This window comes from Aspergillus niger, assembly GCF_000002855.4.
Source record: "Aspergillus niger supercontig An02".
Classification (NCBI taxonomy): domain Eukaryota; kingdom Fungi; phylum Ascomycota; class Eurotiomycetes; order Eurotiales; family Aspergillaceae; genus Aspergillus; species Aspergillus niger.
In genome coordinates, this window is record NT_166519.1 from 1,438,118 (window position 1) to 1,463,521 (window position 25,404).

Below are 25,404 nucleotides of genomic sequence, written 5' to 3' on the forward strand. Positions count from 1 at the left end.
TTGAAACCTGCGCACGACAAGGTGAGGTGGCAAAACGAGTCGTGAGAGAGCAATTGAGATGGCAAACTTTTTTTTTCTACAGACGAGGAGGAACCGTTGATTCTATCTACTGAATTTAAGGAGCACCCAGACAATCCCCGCAGAGGGGAGGGGGTAACCCGAGAAAAAAAGTTTTTACTCTTGACTTGCCGGTTCGGGTGCCTTGATTCTATGGGACAAACTCCCTTTTTTGCCATCGATATCCGAGCCTCCACGCGATATGCAACGTCCCGCCGTTGTTCTTGACAGGGCGCGAATTAACAGGACATGCGGTGATAGGCTGATGTCGGTCCCTTTGTCGCGTCAATTTGGTAACAGATTCGATATATTTCTATATCAGACATCAGACTCCATAATATGCATATCAATCGGCTTGATGCGTTGAGCCCCTCGTACCGATTCTAACCGAAGGCGGTGTCTCTCCCTGATTAGATAGACGGCGGCTTATCTTTCCGAAAACGGAGGTGAAAGGAGTCATGTTCGCCTTGATTAGGCAATATCTTGAGAGGTTACTCTTCCACTTAGCTGGGAGGTGTTTGCGGCCTGGGTAAGTATTGATTAGTAGCTTAGTTGACTGGTTACTATTGCAGGCCGTCTAGACTCAGGCTTGTACGCTTTTTCGTGGTATTCCAGCCATTTGAGTCTTAGAGTATGATTCTCGCTTTCGTTGAAAGCGGATACAGATTCTTCTTTCTTAGTGCTCAGAGACCGTGAAACTTGCATAGCAAGTCGAATAGTCCCATGGTGAGTTTATGTGGAAATGAAACACAGTATCCGCAGAGTAAATCGATCCCATTGCCCTCCATACCAACGCTCAACCAGAGGTGGTGTGTGGGATGCATTCCACAGAAGCCCAGGCGCACATACCTTTCGAGTTAGAACGAGTCAGAGCGTCCGGAACACGTAAAAAGCACACTATAACTACTACTTAACCGTATATCATGAACCCGTATTACATTCAGCAGAAGCTAAAAAGGCTAGAAGCACCCAGAAAGACTGGAATGCCGTCGATGCATGTTGCAGTCATTCTTGATTGGAGACAACAGATCGTTAGAAGGTGTAACTTGAGTGCTTATCTGGAACCCTATTAGCCAACTCCTGCAATCACCGCACGCAAGGGTACAGGAAGCCTCGGGGTTTTATTTGAGCCACATGGACAACCCTACTGGAAGAGAGGAAACTGTCTAGAGGAAGACTACTTTGTACCACGGACACTTGTAAGACCACGGATGCCCAGCTCTTGGGTCTCTCTTCCGAATGGTGCCCGAACAGAAGAATGTTATTGTCGGGCCGTTGAGCTGTCCGTCAGTACCTCTTGAGGTTACAGAAAGTAGGCTATTGTTAAGGAGTAAACCTTTTTTTGCCCTTCGATTGGGCGGAGGCCATGGTCTGCATATTGATTGGCGCTTAGGCCACGGAGGTAAGGACGAGTCTCGGTGATTGGATCGGTGCAGGGAGATCGAAGTATATGATGCCAAGTGCTTGTACCTTACTAACCTCTGCCCCCTAGCAGACTCCGGCCGAAAAAGCGTTGCCCCAGAGTTCGAGGCATTTGAGATGCTGGGGAATCGCGTGCTGCTGGTATGCAAAACCGCGCCCACTCGTGATCCCGTCATCGAGATTGGTGGCGAATTTAAGGAGGAGGGCCAGCATCAGGGAATGAAAGCCTGGTTAACCCTCGTAACAAACCGAAGATCGAAGGGAGTTCAGGCTCATGTCACAGTGATGTAAAAGGCCGTTTCTGCACAAATCGGTCGTGCGGCGGGCTGTCAGGTGATCCGACCCATTCATTGTGATCCTCTGAGAGTATCCAAAGCCGCGTATGCACAGTTGCCTCCCAGGATCCTACGGCAACAGATGACCGGCCCAGTGTAACTTTTGAACCATTAATGATCGACGGGCGCGACCTTCGCCGCAGGTGCTATGTGGAGATGGGGGTTTAGCAGGCTCGCGCCCCTCCCGACCCTATTCTGCAAGGAGGATGACTACTCGGTGCATACAAATGCGCCCCAGTGGATGCCATACTGTGTCAAGAGGAGAGAGATCTCTGGTCCTCGATTTAAGCTTATAACACGAGAGCTCTAGACTCTGGTAATAGTCCCACTGCAAGAGGTTCTGTTCTCAGGTTAGTCGCCCAGCCGGATTTGCTACGAGGCGTCACGCCACGGAATTCTGCACCGCACAAACCACATTGGTTCGAGCGAGGTACATAAGCAGGCGCCAATATCGAGCTGCTAACCAGGATCATCGAGAAGCTGCTGCGGGGCCATGCCATGGCAGGCTAGAACGGAGCATCACTCGCCGCGCAGTAAGGAAGCAGTGAGAGGATGCGAGCCCCGTTCTGACTGACAGGCGAGCCGGCTGGGCTGATGTAAGAAGCTGTCTGGTTCGGTAGCTATTCGTTTTTGAGGCGTGAGTGGACCGGCGACCTGATTTATGGTGGACCAACAAACCTCTACCAGTCTAGGATCTTTGGAGTCCTCCAGCTGGTGCTATTCCATAGTGTTGCGGGTCGGTGAACTTTTCCACCTATTGTATCTGCTGCATATCGGGGGAAGCAACCTGTCTGCCATATTGCTCGCCTCTTTTTCTTTTCCTTTCTTTTCTTTTTTCTTGTATTTTTTTTTTTATCTTCTTCTTCGATTCCCTCCCCCCCCCCCCCCTCTGCCTTGTGCTTTCCCAGAAACTCTCCCTTACTTTGTTTTGCGGTTCGCTGGCCCGATGGCTGTTTTACCCGGCCTGTAAGATCGCTGGAAATGATAGTACCCGCAAGTAGAGTTTGACCTATGTCATGTATTGTATGCATTCGAGTCCTGAAATCCTTTCGTGGTAAACAGTGCACTGGAACAACTCGACGGCCGTAGCGGCAAGATGGGGCGCGAGCCTTCCTGGCCTACCTTGTGGCACACTTATTTGACGGCCTGAGGGTACTGTGTAAACCAATTGCGGTGTCAGGGACCCCGTGCATACCTGTCAATTTAGGTGCTATCTCACGCTAAACGGACTTTCCAGGCTTTCCAGCATGCGTCTGGGCTAGTGACACCCAAGCACTCACCTATAGCGCCTTGAGACTTAGACACTAGTCATTGCTTTGGGGATGCGATCATGGTGTCATTACCTGTACATCGGCCGGAACGAACGGTATAGGGCCGTAACCAATACCACGACAAGCTTGCTCCGTTGCGCCTCGCGCTGCTGCCAGACCTCTGCCCATCGAGGAACCCTGGGGGAAGAAATCGGGCGAGCTGTCCATTTGTAGTAGTTGGGGTCCTTTTTAAACAGGGCCCCTTGTTAGGAACCGGAACTCGCCCCCAGAAATAACCGGTATCGATGCTTGTTTGCTTCCCGCTGAGGGGTCTTTCATACCAAGCAGACGCTTTGGCTCAAAGTGATGCCCGTTAGTCATGGTTCCGGGCAGTTAGTTATCTGGTAAGCCTTTCTGCTTCTGCCAACCCTGCCCCTTCCCATCCCCAGACTCTCGTATAGAAGAAGTCTATGATCACGTGTATCATGGTGTTCTCCAGTTGCTGAACCATCTCATCACCTGGGGGCATATCGCTTCCCCCCTCCAAAACCCCCACTGGGTCTTGTTGTCACCGCGGCACAAGTCCACAGCAACATCCACCGACCGTCGAAAGGCTGACATCCGTGTTTTGACGAAGTATGCCTGTTGATAGGATTCCTGGAATAGGTTGCTCTTTGCATGAAAGTTAAACACCAAGATCGCGCGCTATACCGAAAATTTTGATAGGGTGAGGCGATTTAGCATTCTCGCCCCTGTTCCTGAGCCGATATTTGTTTCTTTGCAGCCCTTTACCCCCAAGAATAATTGGTTCAAATTGCAAAAGTATCACCGTACGCTCTTGTTGCGATTTCCCTGTCGTACCATTCGACTGACCCAAGAGCAGCCTCGACCACTAATTAGTGATGTGGTAGCATCCCTCCATCCTCTCAAATCCACCTTTCCTTTTCCCAAGGGGACATAGTCGCCTGAAATGAATTCCGAAACCCCAGGCAAACATCTTCCCTCCCTGGCCCCAGGGCCCCGCGGCCCTGTTGCAACTGGTTCAACCACATTGGCTAAGTCGAGGAAGAACTCGACCGCATGTTTGCCATGCAAGCAGGCAAAGCGAAAGGTAATACCTGGACTTTTTAGCTCTTCTTACAAGCAGTGAGAATCACCAAGACGGTCAGGCAGGGGAGAAGAGAGATACTGTGTGGGCGTGTCTCACCGAGTCTGGAGCACTCAGGCCCATTTCGGAGGACCCTGCATCTTTGCTCTTCATCTGCCAATCACCTTCTTTGCTCTTCTTGCTAACGTAGGAGAATCACAGTGCAGCGGACGCCCGCCACCTTGCAAAGCATGCCAAAACACCGGGGGATGCATATTCGATGAGACGCTCGACCTTAGGCGGAAGGTCGCTGCGAGGCGCACCCAAGGGGAGCTAGAGTACTACCGAGGCCTGCTATACTCGCTTCTCGAGACGCTTCGATCCTCAGACGAAGAAAAAGCGCGGCAGATGTTGGAAAAGATCCGTGGGAATGCTCAATTGAATGACCTCGTCACTGTTATTGACGCATCAGTCACTGACTTCAGTGATGCAAGTTCAGAGCACTCTAAAAGCGTCGGACCCGCGGAAGATATCCCATCACAGCACGAGCGCCCAGTCGTCGATGCCCACTTGCGGATAACAGTGGAGAAGCTATGTGATAGTCCCTTGTTTCAAGTACCTTCCGGACCTTGGACAGCTGTGACTAAGGATGACCATATCGTTTCGCACCTAATATCGCTATACTTCACTTGGGACCATCCATTATTGCAGGTCTTGGATCAAGAGATGTTCCTGGAACATATGTCTACCAAAGAAACCGACCCGAATTGCTGCACCTCGCTGCTTGTTAATAGTATATTAGCGGTGGCAAGTGTGTGTTACTCCCATCCTTCTTTCCAGTGGCTATTCTGACCACGACAAGATATATTCCGACTTTCCAGAGGTTTTCGCTATACCTGACGATGAGACGTCACGGGGAGAGCATTTTTATGCGGAAGCAGAGCGATTGTGGAACGCGGAGGAAGGCCGCGCTTCTCTGGCCAATATTCAAGCTGTGGCCCTAATGAGTCGTTTGTATGGCTTTTGCAAAGAAACCCCTTTCTTTTTTTTTTACACAACCAAATCTGGACAGACGCTGACTAGTTGAAGTTTGAAATTCCGAGGTAAAGACGATTTGAGCTGGCTGATGCTCAGGCAAGCTGTACAGCTCGCACAGGACTTCGGCATGTTCGCGTCTCCGAGGACGAGACACCGCCAGTGGGAGAAGATGTCTCTTAGACTGCAGCATGCCTGTGCAATCACTGCTTGGGGTCTCTTTATCTTGAACTCGTATGGCTGTATCCCGACGTAAATCGGCCTAACTAACCGTCTTTATCCTGCAGGCAAATGTCCTTGCATAGTCGCAAGATTGCAGAGTTGAAGCCACCGAAATACAAGCCTTATCCCCAAACTGCACTCGATGATAAAATCATGTGGACACCGTATCCTCGCTTCAATGAAGTCGACCACATTAAAAAACCGGCATATCTACGATTTGTCATGACCAAATTGATCGATTTGACCGAAATTGTCGCGGACATACCGGATCTGCTGTTCGACAAAGGGATTGACATGGCAATTGGCGAATTGTGGATAGCGGCAAATAAGAAATGCGTTCGCTTGCAACGATGGCTTGACAGTCTTCCGAACGACATCGAAAACGACGATGAGAAACCGCCACAGATCTTATACCTGTAGTAAGGAAGATGAGCTCCACAGAGCGAGTGATGCACAACGTTTCTGACTATGAGTTTAGTATAGGGTATCACCATACGATCATAACAGTGTTCCAATTTTTCCTAGAGCACCAACATTTCGGACCAGCCTCCCATCCATCGGAATTTGAGCAAGCCAGGTCATACCAGCTTCGATCGGCGAAGCAGGTTGTCCATTGCCTCCGCTCGTACCATGAGTCCTATGGGTTGCGGCAGATACCCAGGCAGATACTCGAGCCCACCCATAGTAGTCTCCTTGTTTTCTTAGGTGCCTTGAACGAGGACGATTCTAAGGATGCGTTCGTGGAATTGTGTCGGTTTCTGGTGGCTTTCAGCAAAAGATTCGCGTTAGCCAAGGAGATGCTTCGCAATCTAGAGGACATTGTTCACTCCTCGCGACTCACGTTGCCCCCGGAAGCCGTTGCTGTACTAGATCACAGGGGGCAGGATACTTCACAATGGCTGTGAGTCCGGGACATAGCATTATTGGCCGAAGCGGGCATTGTTACTTCCTTATTGTTTTGCATCGAGTCATATAGAGATGTCATATGAAATGGAACGTGGATGAAAGTCGCAAAGAACAGGTTCAATCGGAAGGCATGATCAAGGAAGTTCAGATCCTGTACCACGGAGGGGGGGAGGTGGCCTCAGCAGCGTTAATGTGTGTTTCCTGGAAAATTAAGCAGCATATGTTCTGAAAGACCACGATAAATTGTCAGTAGAAGATGGCAAGAATCTACTCAGATGAGAATCTCCAAAGCAGAGATGATGGAATAGATATAGGCATTGAATGGAGACGAAAGTGGCGTGAGCCAGTGGACGACAGTTCGAGTCATGGAGACTGAACCCGGAGACCTGGCAGTCCGCCTGCTTTGGGGCGAACCTGTCAAGGCAGGACGGAGCCAGTGATAGCTGGTCTTGCCGGTAGGATAAGATTTCCGGGACAGCGCACCAATAATTTCTTACGCCAAACACGTCAAGGGCGCCCGCCGGCCTCCCTTCCACCCTCCAGCAGCCCATCTAAGTATTCTCTTCTCTCCTTACCGCCGACCAGCAACTTTCCTCTGGTTGTAGAAAACCTTGCTTATTTTTGGTGGCGTTCGTCATATACTGCCTGAGTATCTTCCGGCAAGGAAGAATTTCTTCATTCGTACAGCTTAGCACCTCTTCTCGTGGCTGGCTTTCTATGTCGATTGCGTTACAACTGCACGCAAACCCTCATAATGGGAAAGACAGCTGTTCCATCCTGTGGCCATACCAACTTGCCCTTGCTTTTTTTCCCTCTAACTAAAAGTTACTAGTTAGCTTCTAAGGTATGGGTTTCGTCTTTTAAGGCCAATCGTCTAGGGGAAGAGTCACCCTTCTCCTCCCAACCCCCTATAATGCTGCATAATCGAGTCTTACTGTGATATTCGTTGGATACCACGACTCTCTCTAGAGACCCGTCTATCATGTAACTGAAGTAAGGGGTATCACCCGCAGTCAGGCTTGCCCGATGCCTTTGAGGCCTCTTTACGGCATCATGAACCAGCACACAGGGTAGTAAAGTTTAAGGTTGTCAGCCACAATCTAATCCTCCGTAGATAAGTAGGAAAGATCATCATTGACTACTATATCTGTCTATGAATCACAAGTTCTTGTTGAACGCATGAGTAGGCAAATTGACTCTTGGAGTTATTTAGTAACTATACCAACTTAGACAAATAGGGCAAGAGTTTCTTATGATATCAATAGTATGTGTTGTTGTTCTATAGATGCTCTTTCGTGATCTGATAAGGACAGGGAGAGTGCGCCAAGTACAGCCACAAACTTGCCACCAAGGATGGACACATAGTAGTACCAGAATACTCACGAAAGTCTACACGGACTATTCGACTTATACTATGCTGCAAATGCTCCGTATCTATTCCGTTCTCACAATGACTTCGAAAGACCGTATAAGTTAACGGGCCTACCTGATATTTGATCCTTAGAACTTTGAAGTATATATGCATGCATAGCAGCATGCAGCCTGGTACTATGGAGTAACACGGTATTGGACGGGAAACCAACACATATACACCTGTTGTACCACCAGTCAATCAGTCCGGGTAGCAATTCTGCACCGCCACACTGAAGTATTTGGAAATTGCAATTGCACAGAAGATAGCAAAATTATGCATTTGAATGAAGATTGGTTAAGGTGACCAGTTTTTGCATCGCTAGACTGCTAGTATACCCCGTCTCCCAAAGTTTGGAGTATTGTCCATCCGCAGAACTCTGTACTGTACTGTACTGTACAACGGTAGCAACTGGGAGAAATCCCCCTTCGTGGCGCTGTGGCTGGGATTACATCTGGACTATGGTCTAGCCCGACTCATTTTCCCAACATGAAGGAGAGGGGGAATAAAGTGGTCCCTGACGCAGCAGAGGGGGGTTCACCATGGACAGCTGTATGTTCCCTACCAGTATTGGAATGTTTCTCCCCGCACCCACTCATGGTATCTACTTACAAAGTAGCGGGAAAGAAAATAGGGGAGGGATTTAAATTCTCCTATTCTTAGAGCGAACGGGGGATTTCAAGAATGGATCGGCCACAGATCATCAACCGTAATCCGCCAATTTGATACCGAGTTTCTGCGTCGTGCAAGGCGGGGGGCGACGGCCTTGCCTTTGGGGTCTGAGCTGACCTTTTCATAGATGCTAATTCGTAGTATCACGAAACGCTAATGTGTTATCGTCGATGTTACTAGGGTACCCAGTAGGCGTCTAGGCCTGTAAAAGACGCCCTGGCAACTTTAGTCTGCTCTTGGAAGGTTGAACACAATGCATACCAGAGGAAAATGCCTCAAATGATGCAATGCAGAAGGCCACGAAAATAGAAAGAAAAAAAAAAACAGAAAAAGTAAAAAAGAAAACATTCCCGAATCATACCTATCCATTACTGTCATTCATGCATAGGGCAAGTCTCAATGAGTCTTGGGATTTGTTGTTTAATTAGGTATTATTGGTGGGTTATCGTCAGCTGAACAAGGATGTCTGGAAGACGAATAAGTTTGTATGTACTCCCCACCTATCTATCTAGCTATCCTGACTACTTTATATTCATCTGAATGGTTAACATGAATCTGAATATCCCATGCGGAGGTATGATATGATGACCCTCAAGGGTTTGGAGGAACGTGTCTCAAAAAGAGAAAGAACAATACACGGTGATACAGAAAGAAAAAATTGGGAAACCTAAAAATGACTCCTGATCCCAGCGGGGTCCTCTGCCACCGCCTCAACAATACTTCTAGATGCTATGTAATTGCAACCAACAACGCCGGTTGGCTCACAGCCCAGATACGGTCACCATACGGTTTCCAGGAGGGGACAGGGGCGGTCTCATGCCGTCAGAGCACGTCACGCGACGGGGCGGTGGGCCGTGGCAGGAAAGAAGCGGTTAGACTGGCTGTTACGGCCACTTTGCGGGAATCAAGAGTCATACATCATCCCCATAGTTACTTCGTTACTTGGTAGTTATCTTGCAGGCCTGACCGTCTTCTGCTGCCAAGCTGCTGCTGCTCCTCCTCCTCCTACTTGCTACTGTTTCTACTACTTCACTGTTCTCCTCATTTCCCCCACCCCCTTCTCGGACACATTCTCTCGTGTATTTCCATCTTGTCTCAGCATCATATTCATAATTCACCTGCTGGATTCTCCCAGAATTGACTTTCCCCACCGCCGTTCCTCCCTCCACCCCCCATTCTAGAGCTTCAGCTGAGTCCTCCTTCCATCATTGCGTCAACACTAGTTATCCTTGCCAGGTAAGCGAATCAATTTCATGTCCCTTATCAGTCATTGCAATGTTGTCCTTTCTCTATCGTTCCAAACTTCTTGAAACGGCTTCCTCTCCGCCTTCAGAAAGTCTGCTGGACAAGCCAAGACAACAAAGAATGTGAGCGGCTTCGCATGGCACCTATCTTATCAACCTGCTTCCGACTACATATGTACAATCCCTGCGCCAGAGTTCGCCTCGTGCCCTCTTCTGCAGCTCCTCTGCTAGCTCCTCTACTCGCTAGATAGTGCTCTCTTCCATCTTTCCTCTGGGAGCACGTCCCTCCACATTGAACACCGCCCCTGCATCCTGTCCTGTTTCCGTGACCTATGTATGCACAGCTGCCCTGTGCTAGCTCCAATTCAAACCCAACTCTGATCACTTCCCCGCCATCGAGATTCAAAGGCTCATGTGACACTTGTTCATTGCTCGGCTTCAATGCTCCGATGAGACTGATGATTGTTAGAATCGATTTCCAGTACATACCGAAACCATATTTATCAGACCAACCAGACAATCATGTCGAGTCAAACAGCCCCAGTCATCCCTCCCCGACCGTCAAGATCCCCTCAACAAGGCCTTGCACCTCCCTCAGCAGACATGCCCAGGATCCCTCCTCGTCCTACTCACCGCATTGAGCGCTCTGTGTCTCCCTACCGCGATAGCTATGCACCATCTCCCTTGAATGACCTGCCCAATGGTTCGGGTATGAAGCGTACCCCCTCGACCGATCTGCCTCCTCGCCCCCCAAGTGTCACAATTCCCTCTTTGGGTGAAGAGGGTATCGAGTACGAAGATTTGGATGTTGGCAACGTCTCCGACACCCACCAGTCGACCCCCGCGGAAACACGCAACGTGGGAAGCGATCTCAAGCTCCATGCGCCAAGGCCATCTTTACCCTCCTCCAGTGCCAAGGCCAAGGTGCAGGCTGTCACACGTACAGATTCCCGTCAAGCTGCTGCAGCCGGTCTGGGCCGTGCCGGGTCTCCTCTTCATGATGATCATGCCGAGAGGCCCACTCGCTCATCGCATTCGCGGGCTAGTGGCTCACGCGCTGAATCTTCCACCGCGTCCGCAGATCGCCGACAGTCACTCCACGGTGACGAACACGGGATCCCGGAGATTGGGCAGAGAGTTCCCATGTACCCCAACGCGGGCGATGTCCAGGCTCCGTCACCAAGTCCATACGTCGTGGAGCACCAGCAGCAACGTCCAGGTCGGAGTCACAACAGAAGCCGTAGTGGTCGTGAGGCCTCTCTGCCACCCGGAAGTTATGGCCTGCATGGGCACGGTGTACCCGCGAACGACAAGTTCGAAAAGGCGTGGTACGAGAAGCACCCTGAAGAATATGTCAAGGAAGAACAAGGCCAATATGGCCCCGGTGTTGGCACGCCTAGACCAGATTGGGCTTTGAGCAGCGACGACCTGAACAAGATTGTTCGAGGTTCTGCCGTCACTGGCTCTGGACTCGGTACGTTATCCAATAATACACATTTATAGACAGAACGATAGTGCTGATGATGATATCCAGGCACCTCGCCTGCTGTGGTGGGAACTCCAGAAGAGGAAGTCGGTTATATTGCCTCTGACGAGTATACGCATCGCCTGTCATCGCCGCCTCCCGAGTCGCGCCGCGATTCTCGTCCGGCGTTTGAGTCCCCGCTCCGCAAGTCAAGCTTACCAGCCACAGAGTCTCAGGCACAACGGGAAGATGTGGTGGAGAAGGATGCAGGCGAGAAGTCAGAAGCACCTCGAGTGATCCATGTTGACGAGCCGTATCACCACTTGCACCACCCCGATGGCTTTGCTCAAATTCCGGACCCGGAAGAGCTCAACCGCGGCGTCACTGATGGCAATGAAGACGACGAGCCCATATTGGCTGCTGACGAAGTGCGTCCCGAGTCGGCCTACCAGCATCCCGCTGTCTCGCCTTCGTTCGAAAGGAGTGGTAGTGTCGATTATGAAAGCAGAAGTCACACACCTAGTGTCACGCACAGCAGGTCTAACAGCCGGGCTGCTAGTGTACAGAATAGCATGCCTGCTTTGACACGATATGACTCGCGCGAAGAGCACGGAGGCGTCTACACCCCTCTTGAAGATGTTGAAGAATATGAGCCCCTGTTCCCTGAGGATGATGCGAAGGACAAGAAGACTGTCTCAACTGCAGAGCGCTTTAAGCAGCGTCCGGAGCTCAAGCACCGGTTCCCTAGCCAGGATATCTGGGAAGATTCGCCTAACAGTCTGCAGCTGCACGCCACGGTGTCTACCCCAGAGGGCCCCAAGCAGGAGGCGTTTGAGACTCCTGAACAAGAGTCGTTCCGTAGGAGCCACGCGAGTCATTTGGATCCCCATCAGGTCGCGACGCAGATCTTGGAATCCGAAGAGCATGACGAGAAGCCTCCAGCTCGACCGGAAGTGGCCAAGCAAAGATTTCCCAGCCGTGACATCTGGGAGGATGCGCCTGAAAGCCATACACTAGTGACGACCATAGAGCCGTCAGAGGAAGAGGTCAAGAGCCCAGAAGTTCCCTCCAAGCCAAGCATTCCACTACGCCCTCAGAAACGTCCGCAGCAAGCCCCAGCAGTGGATGCGTCAACGAAGCCGGTCACTTCCCCTACTGAAAAGCGTCAACCACCAGTCATCCCGGATAGACCCAAGCCTCAAATTCCAGCCCGTCCAGCCAAGCCTATCTCTCGTGCAAGTCCCGAAGAGTCAAAGGATGCAGCCCCCAAACCCAAACCGGCCGTGCCAGCGCGTCCTGGCGGTAGCAAGATTGCTGCTTTGAAGGCAGGATTCCTGTCGGATCTGAACTCACGGCTGCAGCTTGGCCCGCAGGCCCCTCCCAAGCCTCAGGAGAAAAAGAAAGAGGAAGAGGCCGCCCCAGTAGAGAAGCAACCTTTGAGTGATGCTCGGAAGGGTCGTGCTCGTGGACCTGCGCGGAGAAAGCCTGCCGTTGAGAAAGCCAGCACGAGGTTACCCACCATTCCTGAGGTCAAGATCACCACAACGTGGAATGTCTGGCAAGTTGGTGAAGATGGTAACTTGGTCGTTGGATCTGAAGCCAACCCTGCTGCTCCTGATACCAAGCCCGATACCATGGCCCCAGCGATTGCAAAGAATACCGCCGGTGAATCTGTTGATCCGCAGCCATTACCGGCGAAGGAAGACCAAGCCCCAGCTTCACCAGAGAATATGACAGTCACCGAGTCCAAGGAACCTACATTCACCGAGGCTGCCCACTCAATCCCAACAACCACTGACAGTGCGGCTGAACCAAGCCCCGCTGTAGAACCCGTGGTCAAGGAGGATGTTCCCATTGCTAAAGAAACCTCATCCCCTGAGGAAGACGTCGAAAATGTCGCCGAAACCCTAGCCGCCTCTGCGGACGGCAAACGGCCTTCGGAAGGTGACATTGGCGAGATCCAGTGAAGTACCGGCTATTGACCGTTATCTGATTCTACATGTTGATTTCTCTTTTCTTTTTCTTTTCCTTTACTCCTTGAGACACTCGTGCACCCCACTGTCTTGTTTCATTCCCTCGATAGCACATACACGCATAGTACTACCATACCTCTGTGCAGTAGCTATAGAGCACCAACAACGACAACAACATACGACCACCGCCAGTTGACAGAACGTAAGTACGGCCAGCCAGCCAATCAGCCAGCTTCGCTGGAGTGCCCACTTCCGACCGTTTTTATTCGTATCTTCCATCCATCGTACATCATTCTTTTGGATATTTGTGTGAAGGGCGATCACATACACATTGCGCCTGCCCCTTGGTACTTTCTACTAATTATCATCCTTCACTGAGCCGAAGTTCGATAATTTTTCGCTTACTGATCACTATAATAATACTCCAGAGATGAGATAGGGAGAATAGGTTGTTATTTCTTTCCCAGGAATTACAAGAGTAGTCAGTTTACATTATCTATTGTATATTATAGATGCTAGTAATAATGACTGTAATTGATTGATTGAATAGAGATGATGCATACATGACATGCATGCTACTAAGCTAATTCATTATGTCTGGGTTAATTACGCACAATGAAGGCTAAAAGACGGAGCAAATGGATAAATAAATGGACTTGGGAAAGTTTGGCAAATTCAAGTGAGAACTGAAAGAAAAGAAAAGAGTGTCTGACCATCGGGGCTTGCTTTTGGAAATCGCTCCGGAATGGGTGGACAGAACTGGAAGATGGTATATAAAAAAAATATGACGGCGCGTGGGTTTGAGAACCAGCTATTTTCGAGTTTCAGGTTTCAATTTCCCTATTTGGTTTGTTCTCATTCGTTTGTATACTACCGAGTCCTCGTCTCGCAAATTGTCATTCTTGGTTTGATATGGTGAAGCAACGGTATGAAATGGTTTGGATTATATGTGGTTTTTGTTTTTGGTACTTCTCTCTCTTCTTTGTATATCTCTAGGTGATTTGGGGTATCATTTTTATACTCAGTGGCTTAGTAGCGATGTTTGACTAGTGAGTTGGGTGTGAAGCAAGAGCAGCTATTCCGGCAAATGTCAGGTAGTCAAACTGCTTTTGAGATGGGGCCAGGTCCAGCCCATTTAACTGTTAGGTAGGTTCTTCAGGTCACCCTTCCCATCTTTGATCCACTCGGGATCGATGAGGCGCTCTCTTTCAGCATATAGCTGCTTGTAAGCACCGCGGATCGTACCATCGCTGACATGGGCCACCTGGGATATCTCCTTGGCGCTCTTGCCGTGTCCCATCAGGTACGATGCCATGTAGATGCAGGCTGCCACGATGGACAGGGGAGAACGTCCGGCCAAATCTCCCATCGTTGTCACGCGATCGGATAAAGCAGAGGAGACGCTGGTAACCTGGAAGGGCAGATCCAGAAGGTTACAGAAACGGTTGCAAAGGTCACTAGGCTTGGTGGAAGTAGTGGCGGTGTATGTGTCGTTGGGATCAGGGACACCTCCGCTGGAGACCACGGCATTGATCCGCTCGAGGTTCTGTGCAGTGAAAAACTTCTCCAGAGCTTTGTAGATACGCCCAATTTCCTTCCTTGTGACCTTGGTCACCGCGAAGATCTCAGTGAAGGTACGTGGCACCTTGCACTGGCGACAGGCGATAAATATACAGCCTGCAATGATCACATCCTGGGACTTTCCCTTGAATGCCTTGGCATCGTCCACAATCTTGAAGAGATACTTCGCTGTGTCTGCCACGTTCTTCTGAATGTTAAAACCATCGCAAAGAGCACCAATTTCCTTGTAGGCTGCCAGAAGAGCCTTGTTTGCCTTTTCACTCGATTGTTTGTTCTGAGCACGGTAAAGGTCGCGAACGCGGCCCGACCCACCACTAGCAATCTGGGTCTCTAGTTGATCACCGTTGAGAAGCGGGTTCATGGCATCTCCAACACGAGAAGGGTCGTCGTTGTTCTGATCGTCATTGGAGAATGTACGCCATTCTGAGTGCATGTCAATCTCCCGATCAGCGAGAACCAGACCACATGAGCCGCAAACAGTTTCGTGAGAGCCAGGGAACTCCAGATTCGGGGGAACCTCTTTGCACTCGGGGCAAATGACGTGGGCTGAGAGGTTCTTCTTCCATTGGCCTGGCTCGGCCCTAGCGGCAGCAGGGGAAACAGCAGCCATATTCAGAGGCAGCGTGGCAAGACTTGGATGTATCGTGTTCTGATTCAAGGGTGCGATTTTCGCGCAAGTGATCGAAAAACTCGGAGCTGCGAGTGCAACGGCTTTCGAGTGGCAAGGTGAGGCTCACGTCCAAAGTCTGTTGAAAAGACTGTGATTCGGCGTGCTCACAGTGTAGCGGCGAGAAAAGATGGGACAGCAGCGGCGCGAATCGCTCAAACTGGTTTGCAATTACGTCTCCACGTCACTGCCTTTGTACTGATGTTAGCCTGAATGCCCCAAGCATATCTGAACAACAACTCCAATGGGAGACGAAGCATGAGATTCCCGAGTGAAAACTACATGATGAATGACAACGGTGAAGGTAAACCGGTAGTCACCGGCATGCAGTTTGTCCTCAAAGGAGGGGATCAGGTTCTATAAGCTAGCGCTTTACCTTTCCGGGCAGGTGAAGGACTCTTGGTCCTGCCAAAGTTCCCAGAGTAAAGCACTGAAGTACTCGGTGATCTCCTTCTCCAGCGTATTCCCCGAAACCTCGAAGCCAAACTTGCCCGACCGCGATGGAACCAGTCAAGGTCTCTCCGTGAGGGTTGTATCACGAAAAAGTGTCGCAGAGCAGACAAGGAAGGCCTTGTGGAAGAGGCGGCTGGGAAATTAGGAAGGGAGGGGGAACAAAGAACAACGAGAGAGAAGAGAGGGAAGGAAGAGAGAGCGAGAGAATTGAGGTTGAGGGGCGAAGCGGACAAATCCAACCTGGAGATGCACCTGACTTGGACTTCGCAGCCGTCCTGCTGAGTCAGCCGCCAAGCCGAAGGCTCCCGAACAAACGTCGAACTTCCAACATCGGCTTCAATCAGCACTTGCTCTCCTCGCAGAAACCCACCTACCTCCAACCCCCCTCATCTACCACCCCGCCGCGATGATGTCCCAGACTCTCAGAGCGTCGGTAAGACTACGATACACCTACGATTTGCCCCCCAACTCAACTGGGTGACATGGTGGCTGACCCTGTTTGGTAGCGCTCTCTCTTCACCCGCGTCTCTCGGCAACAGGTTTCTGTTTCTCGCCGCACTTTCCTGACCTCGGCTGTCCGTCAGGGTATGTGACCCTCTTTCATACAAAGTGCAATCAATTCCCATCGAGAATGCCACATGTGTTTGGCAAATCAGTCTTGCATATGAGGCATCTACGGTTTCTAACGTCTTGCAGCCGACCCTGTCCAGGAGCTCTACCTCCGCGAACTCCGTGCCTACAAGCCCACCCCCGTCAAGCCCGGTGACGCCGACGCTCATGTCCAGAAGTTCGCTCCTCCCGCCGCTCCCCAGTCCCCCGAGGAGGCCAACCTCGCCAATGAGCTGAAGTCCTACGAGAGCCAGGAGGTCGAGGTTGAGGGCCAGGCCGCCGCCGGTGAGGCCGCTCCCGTTGAGGAGAGCTGGTTCGAGGAGGAACCGGAGGAGGAGGCCCACGCTGCTCACTAGGTATCTGTTGTTTCACCGACAACGATAGAGGAGAGTCGGGGCTTATAGACAATGGGATGGACTTAACATGATATCCTCCGCTGGTCAAGTCCTGGAGTAACTTCTGTAAATTAAACCTACTTTGAGCACATGAATTTTCTTTTTTTCCCTCAAGCCCTTCTAGTCAAGTATGTTTTGCATCCTTTCGGAACACAATCCGGCAGGGTGGTTGTTCAAGAAAGCGAGTGGGAGTACTTCGTAGCAGTAGTACTCAACGTTTGGCCCAAAGCGGGTACCCCGAGCGCAGAAATTGGCCTCAGGCGACCGTAGCGCGGGCGGGTTTGATATATCCGACCGTCCGAACCTCTTCAGATTGATAAGTGGCAGATTGATCCCAGCACACCATTTGGGAACGTTATTCGGAGTACAGCGGACATGTTACAGCCACACAAATCGGGATTCGCCTCCTGCAATGATGACCTTGGTGTGCGACGTGTGAAAGTCGTGAATTCATCTGGTACATTTGGTCATTGTCTTGTGCACATGGGCGCCGGTGACCGGAAGGGCAGGGCATCTTTTGATCTTCGCAAGGGCATGCAAATGCATCTACCTTACTTCGGGCTGAGAGACTATCATAACGTGTCCTTCTTCATCGGGCTAAAAAAACAACATGCAATACGAATCATCGTTGCTAGTAGTGTGTTGGTAAGATCTGTCGATTGGAAGGGGATGCAGGGGAGTTAGCGTTAGTTGTTCTACAGTGGGTGTGAAGCGTGAGATATGACAGCTCCAGCCAGGACTGCTTTCCCAGACCGCTACACTATCAGAACTCAGCCCTTTGACTGAAAGTCAGATACGATAATCTGTTTCGATCTGTCTGTCTGTCTGTCTACGATATCACACTATGAGGTTGTTGCAGTCGGGTTTCTGTCAACACATGGGGCTCACACGTCCATACCTGCAGGATCGATCTATGGGGTGATCGAGCGATCGATGGCCTGTCAGTCAAGGTAGTTCTCATACTCCAGGAATCTTGACAAGACCAGGAAATGGTGGCAGGGATAAAATGGCTGGCTGAGCCACTTCATCCCCCAGTTATCAACAGGATGACGTTGGTCAAATGGAATGAAAGCGGGAGTCTCCAGGTGGACCGCTTATAACTGTACAACATTCCTTTCGGAGGATTGAATTGGCAGGAATTCATTAAGATTGGATTAGCGACCTGACTATTCCAAGAGGATGCTGGAGGGGAAGGTTTTGAGTTGCGGTGGTACTGCTGGGGATCCGATCCAAGTATATTCGGTGGTACTAAACAAACAATGAATGGTAAGTTACGGCGCGGACGGTGAAAGGCCAAGTCACCCAGAGATGACTATTTACTTTCCTTACAAAGCAGGGGCAGAGTTAGTACACCACACCACATATCGATCATCCACGCTTCGATTGATAGCAACATTTCTACACCATTTGTACTTTGATAAGACCATGGAAGTGCTTCGTATTAAATAATCAACTCTTGACTCCTTTTTACCAGCCTCAGGCTGACTAACCTGTTCCTATGCCAAGTCGAGTGCGCGCGGCTTTACTCACAGTGTTTCACAATTACCCCATACGGCAACCAAATAGGGACTAATATCAGGGTCCTGCCAAGATCCCAGCCCTCCTCCTGTACGAAATAGATAACTACCATCATGTCACTACTACTAATAATAACACGGGAGAATGTTCCCCTCCACTGCGCCTCTCGGACGAGTCAGCACAACCGTTCCCACAGACGCTTCGCATTGCCCAACTCGGGGACCAGGACGAGGATCGAAAACTCTACTGCGTACCCAACCTGTTCCTGCAAGCTGCTGTTGGACGTGCATGCAGCCTCAAAAAGGATCGGAGCCCGGAGCTGAGCGAGATTGGATGGGGGAAGTAGATAGTAATGTAAGTAGTAAGTATGGTACCCGTCACGAATACAGTTTTCCTCCATCAATAGTCGCAATGATCCATCCCTCCTCTCAACCCTTTTGTTACCATAGCACCTACTTCTTAGATCTTAAACCTAAGCAAATGTGGGTTTATTCATAGTAAAAGTCCAGCCTGGAGAATGGATTCGTCATGACGCGATTATTGAATTTTCTTCACAGCCTTGCATGGGGCAAAGTCCTTCCCCCCTCCCCATGTATTGGTTACGAGGCTTAAGCACCAGGGACCGCACCCGGACAGTTCAACGTTCGTGAGATATACAGTAGGAAACGAAGGGGGACGATAAAGGGGGCAAATACCAGGTCCAGGCATTAAATTTTCCCTCAATCTCATCATATGAGCATCACCAGCCTCGTCCCAGATCATCTCTAGACGGACAATGGAGTTTCATTCTGGGCGAGTCTGGTGTTCGGATCGCTCGAATTCCGACTAGGGAAGTGCGGTATCGTAATAAAAAGAGATGCTTACATACATACCCGGTACTTACTGTAAGTTACCATACCGCCCAAGCGCCAGCCAGACGGTGTGTACTTACCTTCTGCCCTCCATGCGTGGACGGGGTACATCATCAAGCCATAAAATCCAGACAAGCAGGCAGAGGGAAAATAAGAAAAGAAAAAATAAAATAGTGAAAAAGAAATAGTAGAAGAAAGATATTCTAAGCGACCGCCTACTTGGGCAATTTTTCTTGAAACCTTTAGGATAGGACAGCTTTCTTCTCTTTCTCAATCTTAAACGTGGAAGGAGTCCCAGTCCTCCTTCTCGTCATCTACTTTTCCGCGCCCGCAAGGTCACCATTCCCTCCCCCATCATCATCATCGTCGTCGTCGTCCAAAGGGGAATAATCACTTGGTGAGATCATTATACCCTCCATCGCTGGGGCCAAGCTTCACGGAGGCTGCTCCAGTCTGAGGAAAGCCCCATCTGCCCGGGTTCCTGAAGGGCTAAATCAAGGGTTAGAGAGAGGAGAAGCCACCAGGAGAAGAAGCACAAGTGGGTTTGCTTGTATGTAATAGGAAGTTGGAAGTATTATCGAAACCGGTCAGTTCATCTGCTCTGCCCCATTCGGCCTGCTCGTCATGTCCTCTCCCTCTCTGTCTTTCTGTCTCTCTTTCTTTGGCTGTCACTGGCTCTTGCTGGGCTTGTTCATCCCCATCTCATCCTGCGGCTCCTTTCTCCCCTTTCCTTCGATTCCGCTCAGTTCCTGCTCTGCTCCCTTCCCTCGTTGATCCCGACATTCGTTTGCTTGTTCACACCCCATTATTCCTTCGCTCTATCCACTTCCCTGGGCCCTTATAAAGAAACAAGAAAGGAGCAAGCAAGTCTTAGCTCTGTTGCGCTCTTCTGTCTACTATCTATTGCCCCTGCCGGCTTTCCCACCTGCCCCTCGTTCAACCTTACGATCGTTTCTCCGTTATACTTCGAATTCACTCACGCCGGAACTCTGCCCGTCCGTCGATCAACCGCTCGCTCTACCTTTTCTCCTGCCCAGCATTGGCTAACATTTCAGTCCCTAGTTCGCCGTGCATCGTCCAAAGTTCCCGATTTAGCTTTTCGGAGCCAGTCCTATCCCGAGCTTCGTCGAGAACTACCGTGTTCGCTCGCCGCGGTCGCTTGCCTTACCTTTGCCTGCCTGCCTGCCTGCACCGCCATCATTCCAAGCCTCCCTTCCTTGTCGTCGCCTCTTCCTCGTCTTTCTCCGCATCGCTAACCGGACGACTCAATGCTATTGGAACAGATTGGTCTGCATATGGTCTGATCTCTCTGGGAGTGGCTTTCGTTGTATATGGAGGAGCTGGTCTCCCCAACGCCCGTTTGAGTGATAGTATATTGTCCAGCCTTCTGCGGCTGGAGGAGATGTACACCTCGCTAGGGCTCTTCCTTTGCGTGGATATATAGCCAGGATTGGCTATCCTTTGACCATGTCTTCTTCCTCTCCAGAGCTCGCAACTCCTCTCGATGACGAACACGTCCATTTGACCCATGCCGCTAGTTACAACCACCTTCCGGACCTAGCGGCCACCGAGGCCGGCCGGCCTGGTCTGCGGAGGACGTTCTCCGACCTAAATCACCCTGTTCAGACGGAGTCGCCGTCAAAAGAGGATGTGGCTGCTGGCAAAGACATCTTACGACGGACCTCGCTTCGGTCTAAAAACAAACCAACTATCGCTGTTTCTCGCTTTACCGTATCGACAGAGGATGTGTCGGATCCTGCTGGCCCAGAAACCTCAGTTCCTCCTGCCAAGGTTCCGGAAACAAGGGCACCGTCCCCCGTTGCTCGCCCCTCCAAAGCCCGCTCCATGTCCGGCAGGCTGGTCAGTTTGGCTCGAAAACCCTGGACGTCGAGCTCCCCGCCTTCTGGGAAAAGCTCCCGGCTCCGTTCTCTACGTACAGAGGAACAAACCCTAAATCCGCCGACAACCTCACCCAAGGCGAACGGCCAAGCAGATACTGGGAGTGCGGAATCTGAGCCTACTGCCCCCGCTCGCAGGCGGACAATCTTACAGAAACGACCACGACGCCCGATGGTCGCGGTTGTGACGCAAAGTCGAGCAGATAGTCCCAGTACTCCCAGTAGTTCTTCACCTCAATCACTGGTGGCCAAGAATTCGCTGGAAAAACTCACTGCAACCCTTAATGTCACAACGCCAGTCCTACCACCGGTGCCTAAAGCACCGGCAACTACGAATCCAGCCGGAACTGTGGACGTGCCGCGAAAAAAGGATGACCTCTGGGGTGTTTTCCGGGGCCTCGAGGCTGACTTTCAGAAGTGAGTCCTGAAGGAAGTAGCTTATATGCATACGTTGGTTAACTCAGTCTTCATCCAGGTTTCAGGCAAAGTCCAGCGCTTTGAAAGCCAACGTCATCCGGTCCGCGCTTTTGCCGTTTTTGAACCGAAACCAGTCGCATCAATCCTGTAGACATCTGAGGCCTGAAGACCTAGATCGTCGGGTCAATATACTCAACAAATGGTGGACGGGGCTATTAGAGATGCTAAACGGCAAGAACAACCAGTCCATATCCGGGACGGATAGGCCAGTATACTTGGAAGCAATCGTTGGCATTATGACACGACCCGAATGGAGGGTTCCTTTTCCGCTTCCTCCGTCGCACAGCAATTTCCCAAAACCTCTCAAACATGCGTCAACTTCTATATCGGAGAGTTCGGATGGTTCGTCAGGCTCCGACTTTCTCCTCGAGTCTATTCATCACAACATAAGGAATATTTTCACGCAGAATTTGCTGTCTCAGATGTCGTTTGTGGTTGAAAGAATGTCCATGCGACATGCGCCCGCCAGCTTAGTTGCATTCTGTGGCAAGGCCTGTGCGTATGCATTCTTCTTCTGTCCTGGCGTTGCCGATATCCTTGTGCGGCTGTGGAATACACCTCCTAGCATTTTCCGGCGCGTACTTTGCCAGTCAAACCTCGACAAAGGTAGTGGTACGAAAGCCTTGACACAGGACCTTGCCTCCAACTTTCCAGCAGCCTTACGGACGCTTGCTTTTCATGCCCATACGGCTCTGGTGCGATACCTTCGGCAGAAGCCTGACGTACCCTTGAGCACTGTTCAGATCCCTTGGCAGAGCCCGTGGGTTTCGCGATGGAGTGGCCGGGATACCGATCTTTTTTTCGTTTTTGTCAAGTACATTCACGTCCTGTACGCTGATGCTCTACCGCCAGATCTTGACAAGGCGAAGCGGATCCTGGCACCAGGCTTGCTGCCGATTCACTCGCAGCTCCTAGTTGTTCTTGAGGATACTCTTTATAAGCAATCGGTTCCGCAAATGCCGGAAACCAATCACACGGCTGCTGCGGTCACGTTCGATGATTTTATAGAAGGAACCGATGCGGCTGTCTCGGCGCTCCCCCTGGGGGCAGCGAATAGCCATCGTTTGATGGCTGAGAATCGCTTGATTATCCTGCTTAGGGATTTTCTCTCAGAATCTTCGCTTGAGCCGAACCACGCAAGGTTGCTGTATGCGGAATCATTTTGTACCATCATGAGAGCAGCTGCGGAGAGGACGTCGCTGTTCGACCATAATGCTTGTTTCCTACTGTGTGATTTTGTGGAGGAGGTTATCCCCATCATCACACGATATTCTCATTCTATGGAGAATGACTTGTTCGACTGGAAATTCTGGCTGCAAGTCTGCCGTCAAATGATGCAAAGTCACAATTCTCTCACTGAAGTCCGGGTGTTCTCATTTCTCTTTGCCATCTGGAGCACGTGGACTGCTTCAGAGGAGAGGAAGGCCAATCTTTGCTTAGAATTCCTCCTAGAAGAGTCGATTTTTTACCACTACTTCAGTCATTGGAGTCCAATGGTCCGCGCCTACTTTCATCGTTTATTATGTTGGAGACTGGGGAGGTTCAACGATGAGCCTACGTCTCTTGACACTACGATATACGAGACGCTCTGGAACCGACTCCAGCGCTCTTGGAAATACTATCTTGCTTTCCAGGCAAAAGCTGATGAAGAACTCAGCACACCGCTTTCTTCTGCACCGTGCACGCCAGCACCAGGCCGGAGGATTATCATTATCAGGTGTGATAATCAGCTGTCGCCATCGAACTTCTTTGTGTCATTCGACCGTGTTGTTCCTCCGGCTCCACCGGAGAAAACATCCGCTTTCTCCAGTAGCAATGCTGCTGCGAAAGTGGAATCGTTGGAGCACCAACCCGCACCTAAACGGAAATGGAGTATCCTCAAAGCCATGTTTGGTGGCTCTTCTAGCTCAAAGTCTAACGGTGAGGCGTCGTCTTCTAGCAGCTCTGACGAGTCAGATTCTGCCAGCTCTGAAAATCCAGCGTCAGCAGACAAAGGCTTGGACGGTAATTGGCGGCCCCAGAACCAATCTGGGGAGCTGAGTCGGCCCAAGACTGCACACCAGCCCTACTCGTTCAAATTCTCGCTAGAGTGGATGGATCGGCCTCAATGGCCTAGCAAGAACAAGCGTCTCTACACTCCTTGTCTTCCCGTGGGATCGCAGCTGCACTTGCAGCTCCGAAAATCCCTGATCAAGCGGGATGACTGTGAGACGTCATCCGAATACGTTTCGGCGGCGGAGGGAGAAGACGACGATGAGAGTTATGACCCTCAAGGTGCACCCGAATCAGACGAACAAGACGCCCGAACAGACGACACAGAGTCGGAAAAGCAGTCCAATGATCTTGACATTAGTCTTGCGATGAGTGACAAACTCGCAGCCAGTAAATACGCAGGTAGAGCTCTTGCGGAATGGGCACAGATTGTATCCGAATGTGATAGCTTCTTCGCCCGGAGGCGCGACGAAGGCGTGCCCTGCGATCGCATGGTTGAAACGCCAACGCTGGGAGTTGAGAGTTTCCGCAAGTAAGCAGCGCACTGGAAGCCTGAGAAGGAATGGAAATATAATGTATATTCTCCTTACTGATCATGAGTCAGTCCTGACTTACGCTGACGGAGATGATATTCCCTCCGTATTCGGATTCAGAACCGAAGGCTCCGGCCACTCGATTCATATTCACCATTAAGAGAAAGTCTTACTACATACAACCACGAGCACACAACATCTCTTGCACATCATTTTTCCACCCAAAACTACACGAACTGTCTTATAGAGCATGCAAATGAACCATTTTCTGGTTCCACATTGCATACAGCGTACGACCACGAAAAGGCGAAACCGGGATAATGCATATTTAATACCTTTCTGTTCTATCTTCGTCACCTTTCCATCCTTTTTATTCCTCCTTGTCTTCCATACATGTACTGTATATAAAACCCTGGGTTGACTGGCTAATACATAACACGGCGCATGCACGGGTGTGGGATGAGGGCCTGGTTGTCTCTTTCTTCTTATCTTATAGCCTTTTTATTAAATTCTTTCTTTGAAATTTCATTTTCTTTCCCAAGTCATTCAATCTACTTCCTATCTACATCTCGGCGGAGTCATGGCCATGGTGTGCGATGCGTTCCTTTTCTCTTCCTCTCATCCACCCTTCAATTTCTTATGACTACTATTGTCTCCCATCCTATCCTTATGTTTTCCTTCGTTTCTTTATTCGTTTCTGAAATGGGATATAGCTAGCTAGCTGCAATGCAATGTATGCAGCACGCAACAATGTAGGATATAGTTTAATTGTGTGAAGAAAGTGAAGAAGAAAAAGGCACGGTATGGATTGGAATGCATACAACGGGAGAGACACATCTACGTAATTCAATGAGATATGACGCATCCTTGATGAGTTCCGGTTGTTACTTTCTGGTTCAGTGTCTTTTGCTTTTAGATCATTTCTTGGCATGATTGGAATAGATATCAGGAAGACAACGTGGTAAGTAAGTCAGTGTGACTGTCATGTGTTTGTTCATAGACGCAGGTTCCAAATATCTCACTTAGAGTAGTATACTATCTAAAGTAGGGTCTAGTTGGGGGCTTTGCGATAAAAGACCCTTTCAGGAATACTACTAATTATTCAACCAACGTAACTCTTCTGGGAGGTTAGTGGAACTAATAACGTTGGCGTTAAATAGGTCGACAACGGGATGCATGCATCCTAGTATATTTTCTCAGAATACAGGAACTACGAGACTTGATGAAGGGGGGCCACATGTGTAATCGGTTCTCACTTCTTAGGTACGCGTACATGCTGATTGGGATTCTTTTTCAACCGGATTTCGAATCGCATGAGTTGAAACGGTTGATGTAGGTGAGGTTGACGAGT

The 25,404-nt window shown here is 50.2% G+C and overlaps 15 protein-coding genes across 15 annotated transcripts; 9 read left to right on the forward strand and 6 right to left on the reverse strand.

The window, feature by feature from the left end:
• Window positions 1-1,296: 1,296 nt before the first annotated feature.
• On the forward strand, window positions 1,297-2,362 carry An02g06160 (hypothetical protein; the record flags this gene model as incomplete). Its single annotated transcript, XM_059746348.1, has 5 exons — window positions 1,297-1,459; window positions 1,553-1,719; window positions 1,813-1,910; window positions 1,986-2,089; window positions 2,178-2,362. 5 exons carry the CDS (start codon window positions 1,297-1,299, stop codon window positions 2,360-2,362), a joined length of 717 nt encoding a protein of 238 aa, XP_059599989.1.
• Window positions 2,363-2,568: 206 nt separating this feature from the next.
• On the reverse strand, window positions 2,569-3,253 carry An02g06170 (uncharacterized protein; the record flags this gene model as incomplete). The annotated part of the gene is made up of 4 exons (XM_059746349.1): window positions 2,569-2,644; window positions 2,737-2,823; window positions 2,937-3,034; window positions 3,158-3,253. 4 exons carry the CDS (start codon window positions 3,251-3,253, stop codon window positions 2,569-2,571), a joined length of 357 nt encoding a protein of 118 aa, XP_059599990.1.
• A 781-nt stretch (window positions 3,254-4,034) lies between these two features.
• Window positions 4,035-5,828, forward strand: An02g06180 (uncharacterized protein; the record flags this gene model as incomplete). The annotated part of the gene is made up of 5 exons (XM_001399717.3): window positions 4,035-4,175; window positions 4,374-4,964; window positions 5,014-5,165; window positions 5,241-5,420; window positions 5,474-5,828. The coding sequence occupies 5 exons, from the start codon at window positions 4,035-4,037 to the stop codon at window positions 5,826-5,828; spliced, it is 1,419 nt and encodes a 472-aa protein (XP_001399754.3).
• Window positions 5,829-6,109: 281 nt separating this feature from the next.
• Window positions 6,110-6,329, reverse strand: An02g06185 (hypothetical protein; the record flags this gene model as incomplete). Its single annotated transcript, XM_059746350.1, has 2 exons — window positions 6,110-6,173; window positions 6,250-6,329. 2 exons carry the CDS (start codon window positions 6,327-6,329, stop codon window positions 6,110-6,112), a joined length of 144 nt encoding a protein of 47 aa, XP_059599991.1.
• A 194-nt stretch (window positions 6,330-6,523) lies between these two features.
• An02g06190 (hypothetical protein) lies at window positions 6,524-7,298 on the reverse strand (the record flags this gene model as incomplete). Its single annotated transcript, XM_059746351.1, has 3 exons — window positions 6,524-6,851; window positions 6,957-7,049; window positions 7,144-7,298. 3 exons carry the CDS (start codon window positions 7,296-7,298, stop codon window positions 6,524-6,526), a joined length of 576 nt encoding a protein of 191 aa, XP_059599992.1.
• A 461-nt stretch (window positions 7,299-7,759) lies between these two features.
• An02g06200 (hypothetical protein) lies at window positions 7,760-8,522 on the reverse strand (the record flags this gene model as incomplete). Its single annotated transcript, XM_059746352.1, has 4 exons — window positions 7,760-7,944; window positions 8,064-8,161; window positions 8,215-8,329; window positions 8,423-8,522. The coding sequence occupies 4 exons, from the start codon at window positions 8,520-8,522 to the stop codon at window positions 7,760-7,762; spliced, it is 498 nt and encodes a 165-aa protein (XP_059599993.1).
• Window positions 8,523-9,335: 813 nt separating this feature from the next.
• On the reverse strand, window positions 9,336-10,139 carry An02g06210 (hypothetical protein; the record flags this gene model as incomplete). Its single annotated transcript, XM_059746353.1, has 4 exons — window positions 9,336-9,596; window positions 9,701-9,738; window positions 9,786-10,077; window positions 10,131-10,139. The coding sequence occupies 4 exons, from the start codon at window positions 10,137-10,139 to the stop codon at window positions 9,336-9,338; spliced, it is 600 nt and encodes a 199-aa protein (XP_059599994.1).
• Window positions 10,140-10,163: 24 nt separating this feature from the next.
• On the forward strand, window positions 10,164-13,073 carry An02g06220 (uncharacterized protein; the record flags this gene model as incomplete). Its single annotated transcript, XM_001399722.3, has 2 exons — window positions 10,164-11,115; window positions 11,176-13,073. 2 exons carry the CDS (start codon window positions 10,164-10,166, stop codon window positions 13,071-13,073), a joined length of 2,850 nt encoding a protein of 949 aa, XP_001399759.1.
• A 1,141-nt stretch (window positions 13,074-14,214) lies between these two features.
• On the reverse strand, window positions 14,215-15,270 carry An02g06230 (uncharacterized protein; the record flags this gene model as incomplete). The annotated part of the gene is made up of 1 exon (XM_001399723.3): window positions 14,215-15,270. The coding sequence occupies one exon, from the start codon at window positions 15,268-15,270 to the stop codon at window positions 14,215-14,217; it is 1,056 nt and encodes a 351-aa protein (XP_001399760.1).
• A 557-nt stretch (window positions 15,271-15,827) lies between these two features.
• On the forward strand, window positions 15,828-16,745 carry An02g06240 (uncharacterized protein; the record flags this gene model as incomplete). Its single annotated transcript, XM_001399724.3, has 4 exons — window positions 15,828-15,850; window positions 16,051-16,213; window positions 16,287-16,365; window positions 16,477-16,745. The coding sequence occupies 4 exons, from the start codon at window positions 15,828-15,830 to the stop codon at window positions 16,743-16,745; spliced, it is 534 nt and encodes a 177-aa protein (XP_001399761.3).
• Window positions 16,746-16,812: 67 nt separating this feature from the next.
• Window positions 16,813-17,508, forward strand: An02g06250 (hypothetical protein; the record flags this gene model as incomplete). Its single annotated transcript, XM_059746354.1, has 4 exons — window positions 16,813-16,828; window positions 16,900-17,000; window positions 17,112-17,365; window positions 17,460-17,508. The coding sequence occupies 4 exons, from the start codon at window positions 16,813-16,815 to the stop codon at window positions 17,506-17,508; spliced, it is 420 nt and encodes a 139-aa protein (XP_059599995.1).
• Window positions 17,509-18,043: 535 nt separating this feature from the next.
• Window positions 18,044-18,648, forward strand: An02g06260 (hypothetical protein; the record flags this gene model as incomplete). The annotated part of the gene is made up of 2 exons (XM_059746355.1): window positions 18,044-18,050; window positions 18,383-18,648. The coding sequence occupies 2 exons, from the start codon at window positions 18,044-18,046 to the stop codon at window positions 18,646-18,648; spliced, it is 273 nt and encodes a 90-aa protein (XP_059599996.1).
• A 510-nt stretch (window positions 18,649-19,158) lies between these two features.
• Window positions 19,159-20,597, forward strand: An02g06270 (hypothetical protein; the record flags this gene model as incomplete). Its single annotated transcript, XM_059746356.1, has 5 exons — window positions 19,159-19,221; window positions 19,400-19,462; window positions 19,556-19,653; window positions 19,715-19,938; window positions 20,191-20,597. 5 exons carry the CDS (start codon window positions 19,159-19,161, stop codon window positions 20,595-20,597), a joined length of 855 nt encoding a protein of 284 aa, XP_059599997.1.
• A 23-nt stretch (window positions 20,598-20,620) lies between these two features.
• An02g06280 (uncharacterized protein) lies at window positions 20,621-24,056 on the forward strand (the record flags this gene model as incomplete). Its single annotated transcript, XM_001399728.1, has 2 exons — window positions 20,621-21,468; window positions 21,527-24,056. The coding sequence occupies 2 exons, from the start codon at window positions 20,621-20,623 to the stop codon at window positions 24,054-24,056; spliced, it is 3,378 nt and encodes a 1,125-aa protein (XP_001399765.1).
• Window positions 24,057-24,633: 577 nt separating this feature from the next.
• On the forward strand, window positions 24,634-25,151 carry An02g06290 (uncharacterized protein; the record flags this gene model as incomplete). The annotated part of the gene is made up of 4 exons (XM_059746358.1): window positions 24,634-24,642; window positions 24,767-24,786; window positions 24,996-25,018; window positions 25,102-25,151. The coding sequence occupies 4 exons, from the start codon at window positions 24,634-24,636 to the stop codon at window positions 25,149-25,151; spliced, it is 102 nt and encodes a 33-aa protein (XP_059599998.1).
• Window positions 25,152-25,404: the final 253 nt, after the last annotated feature.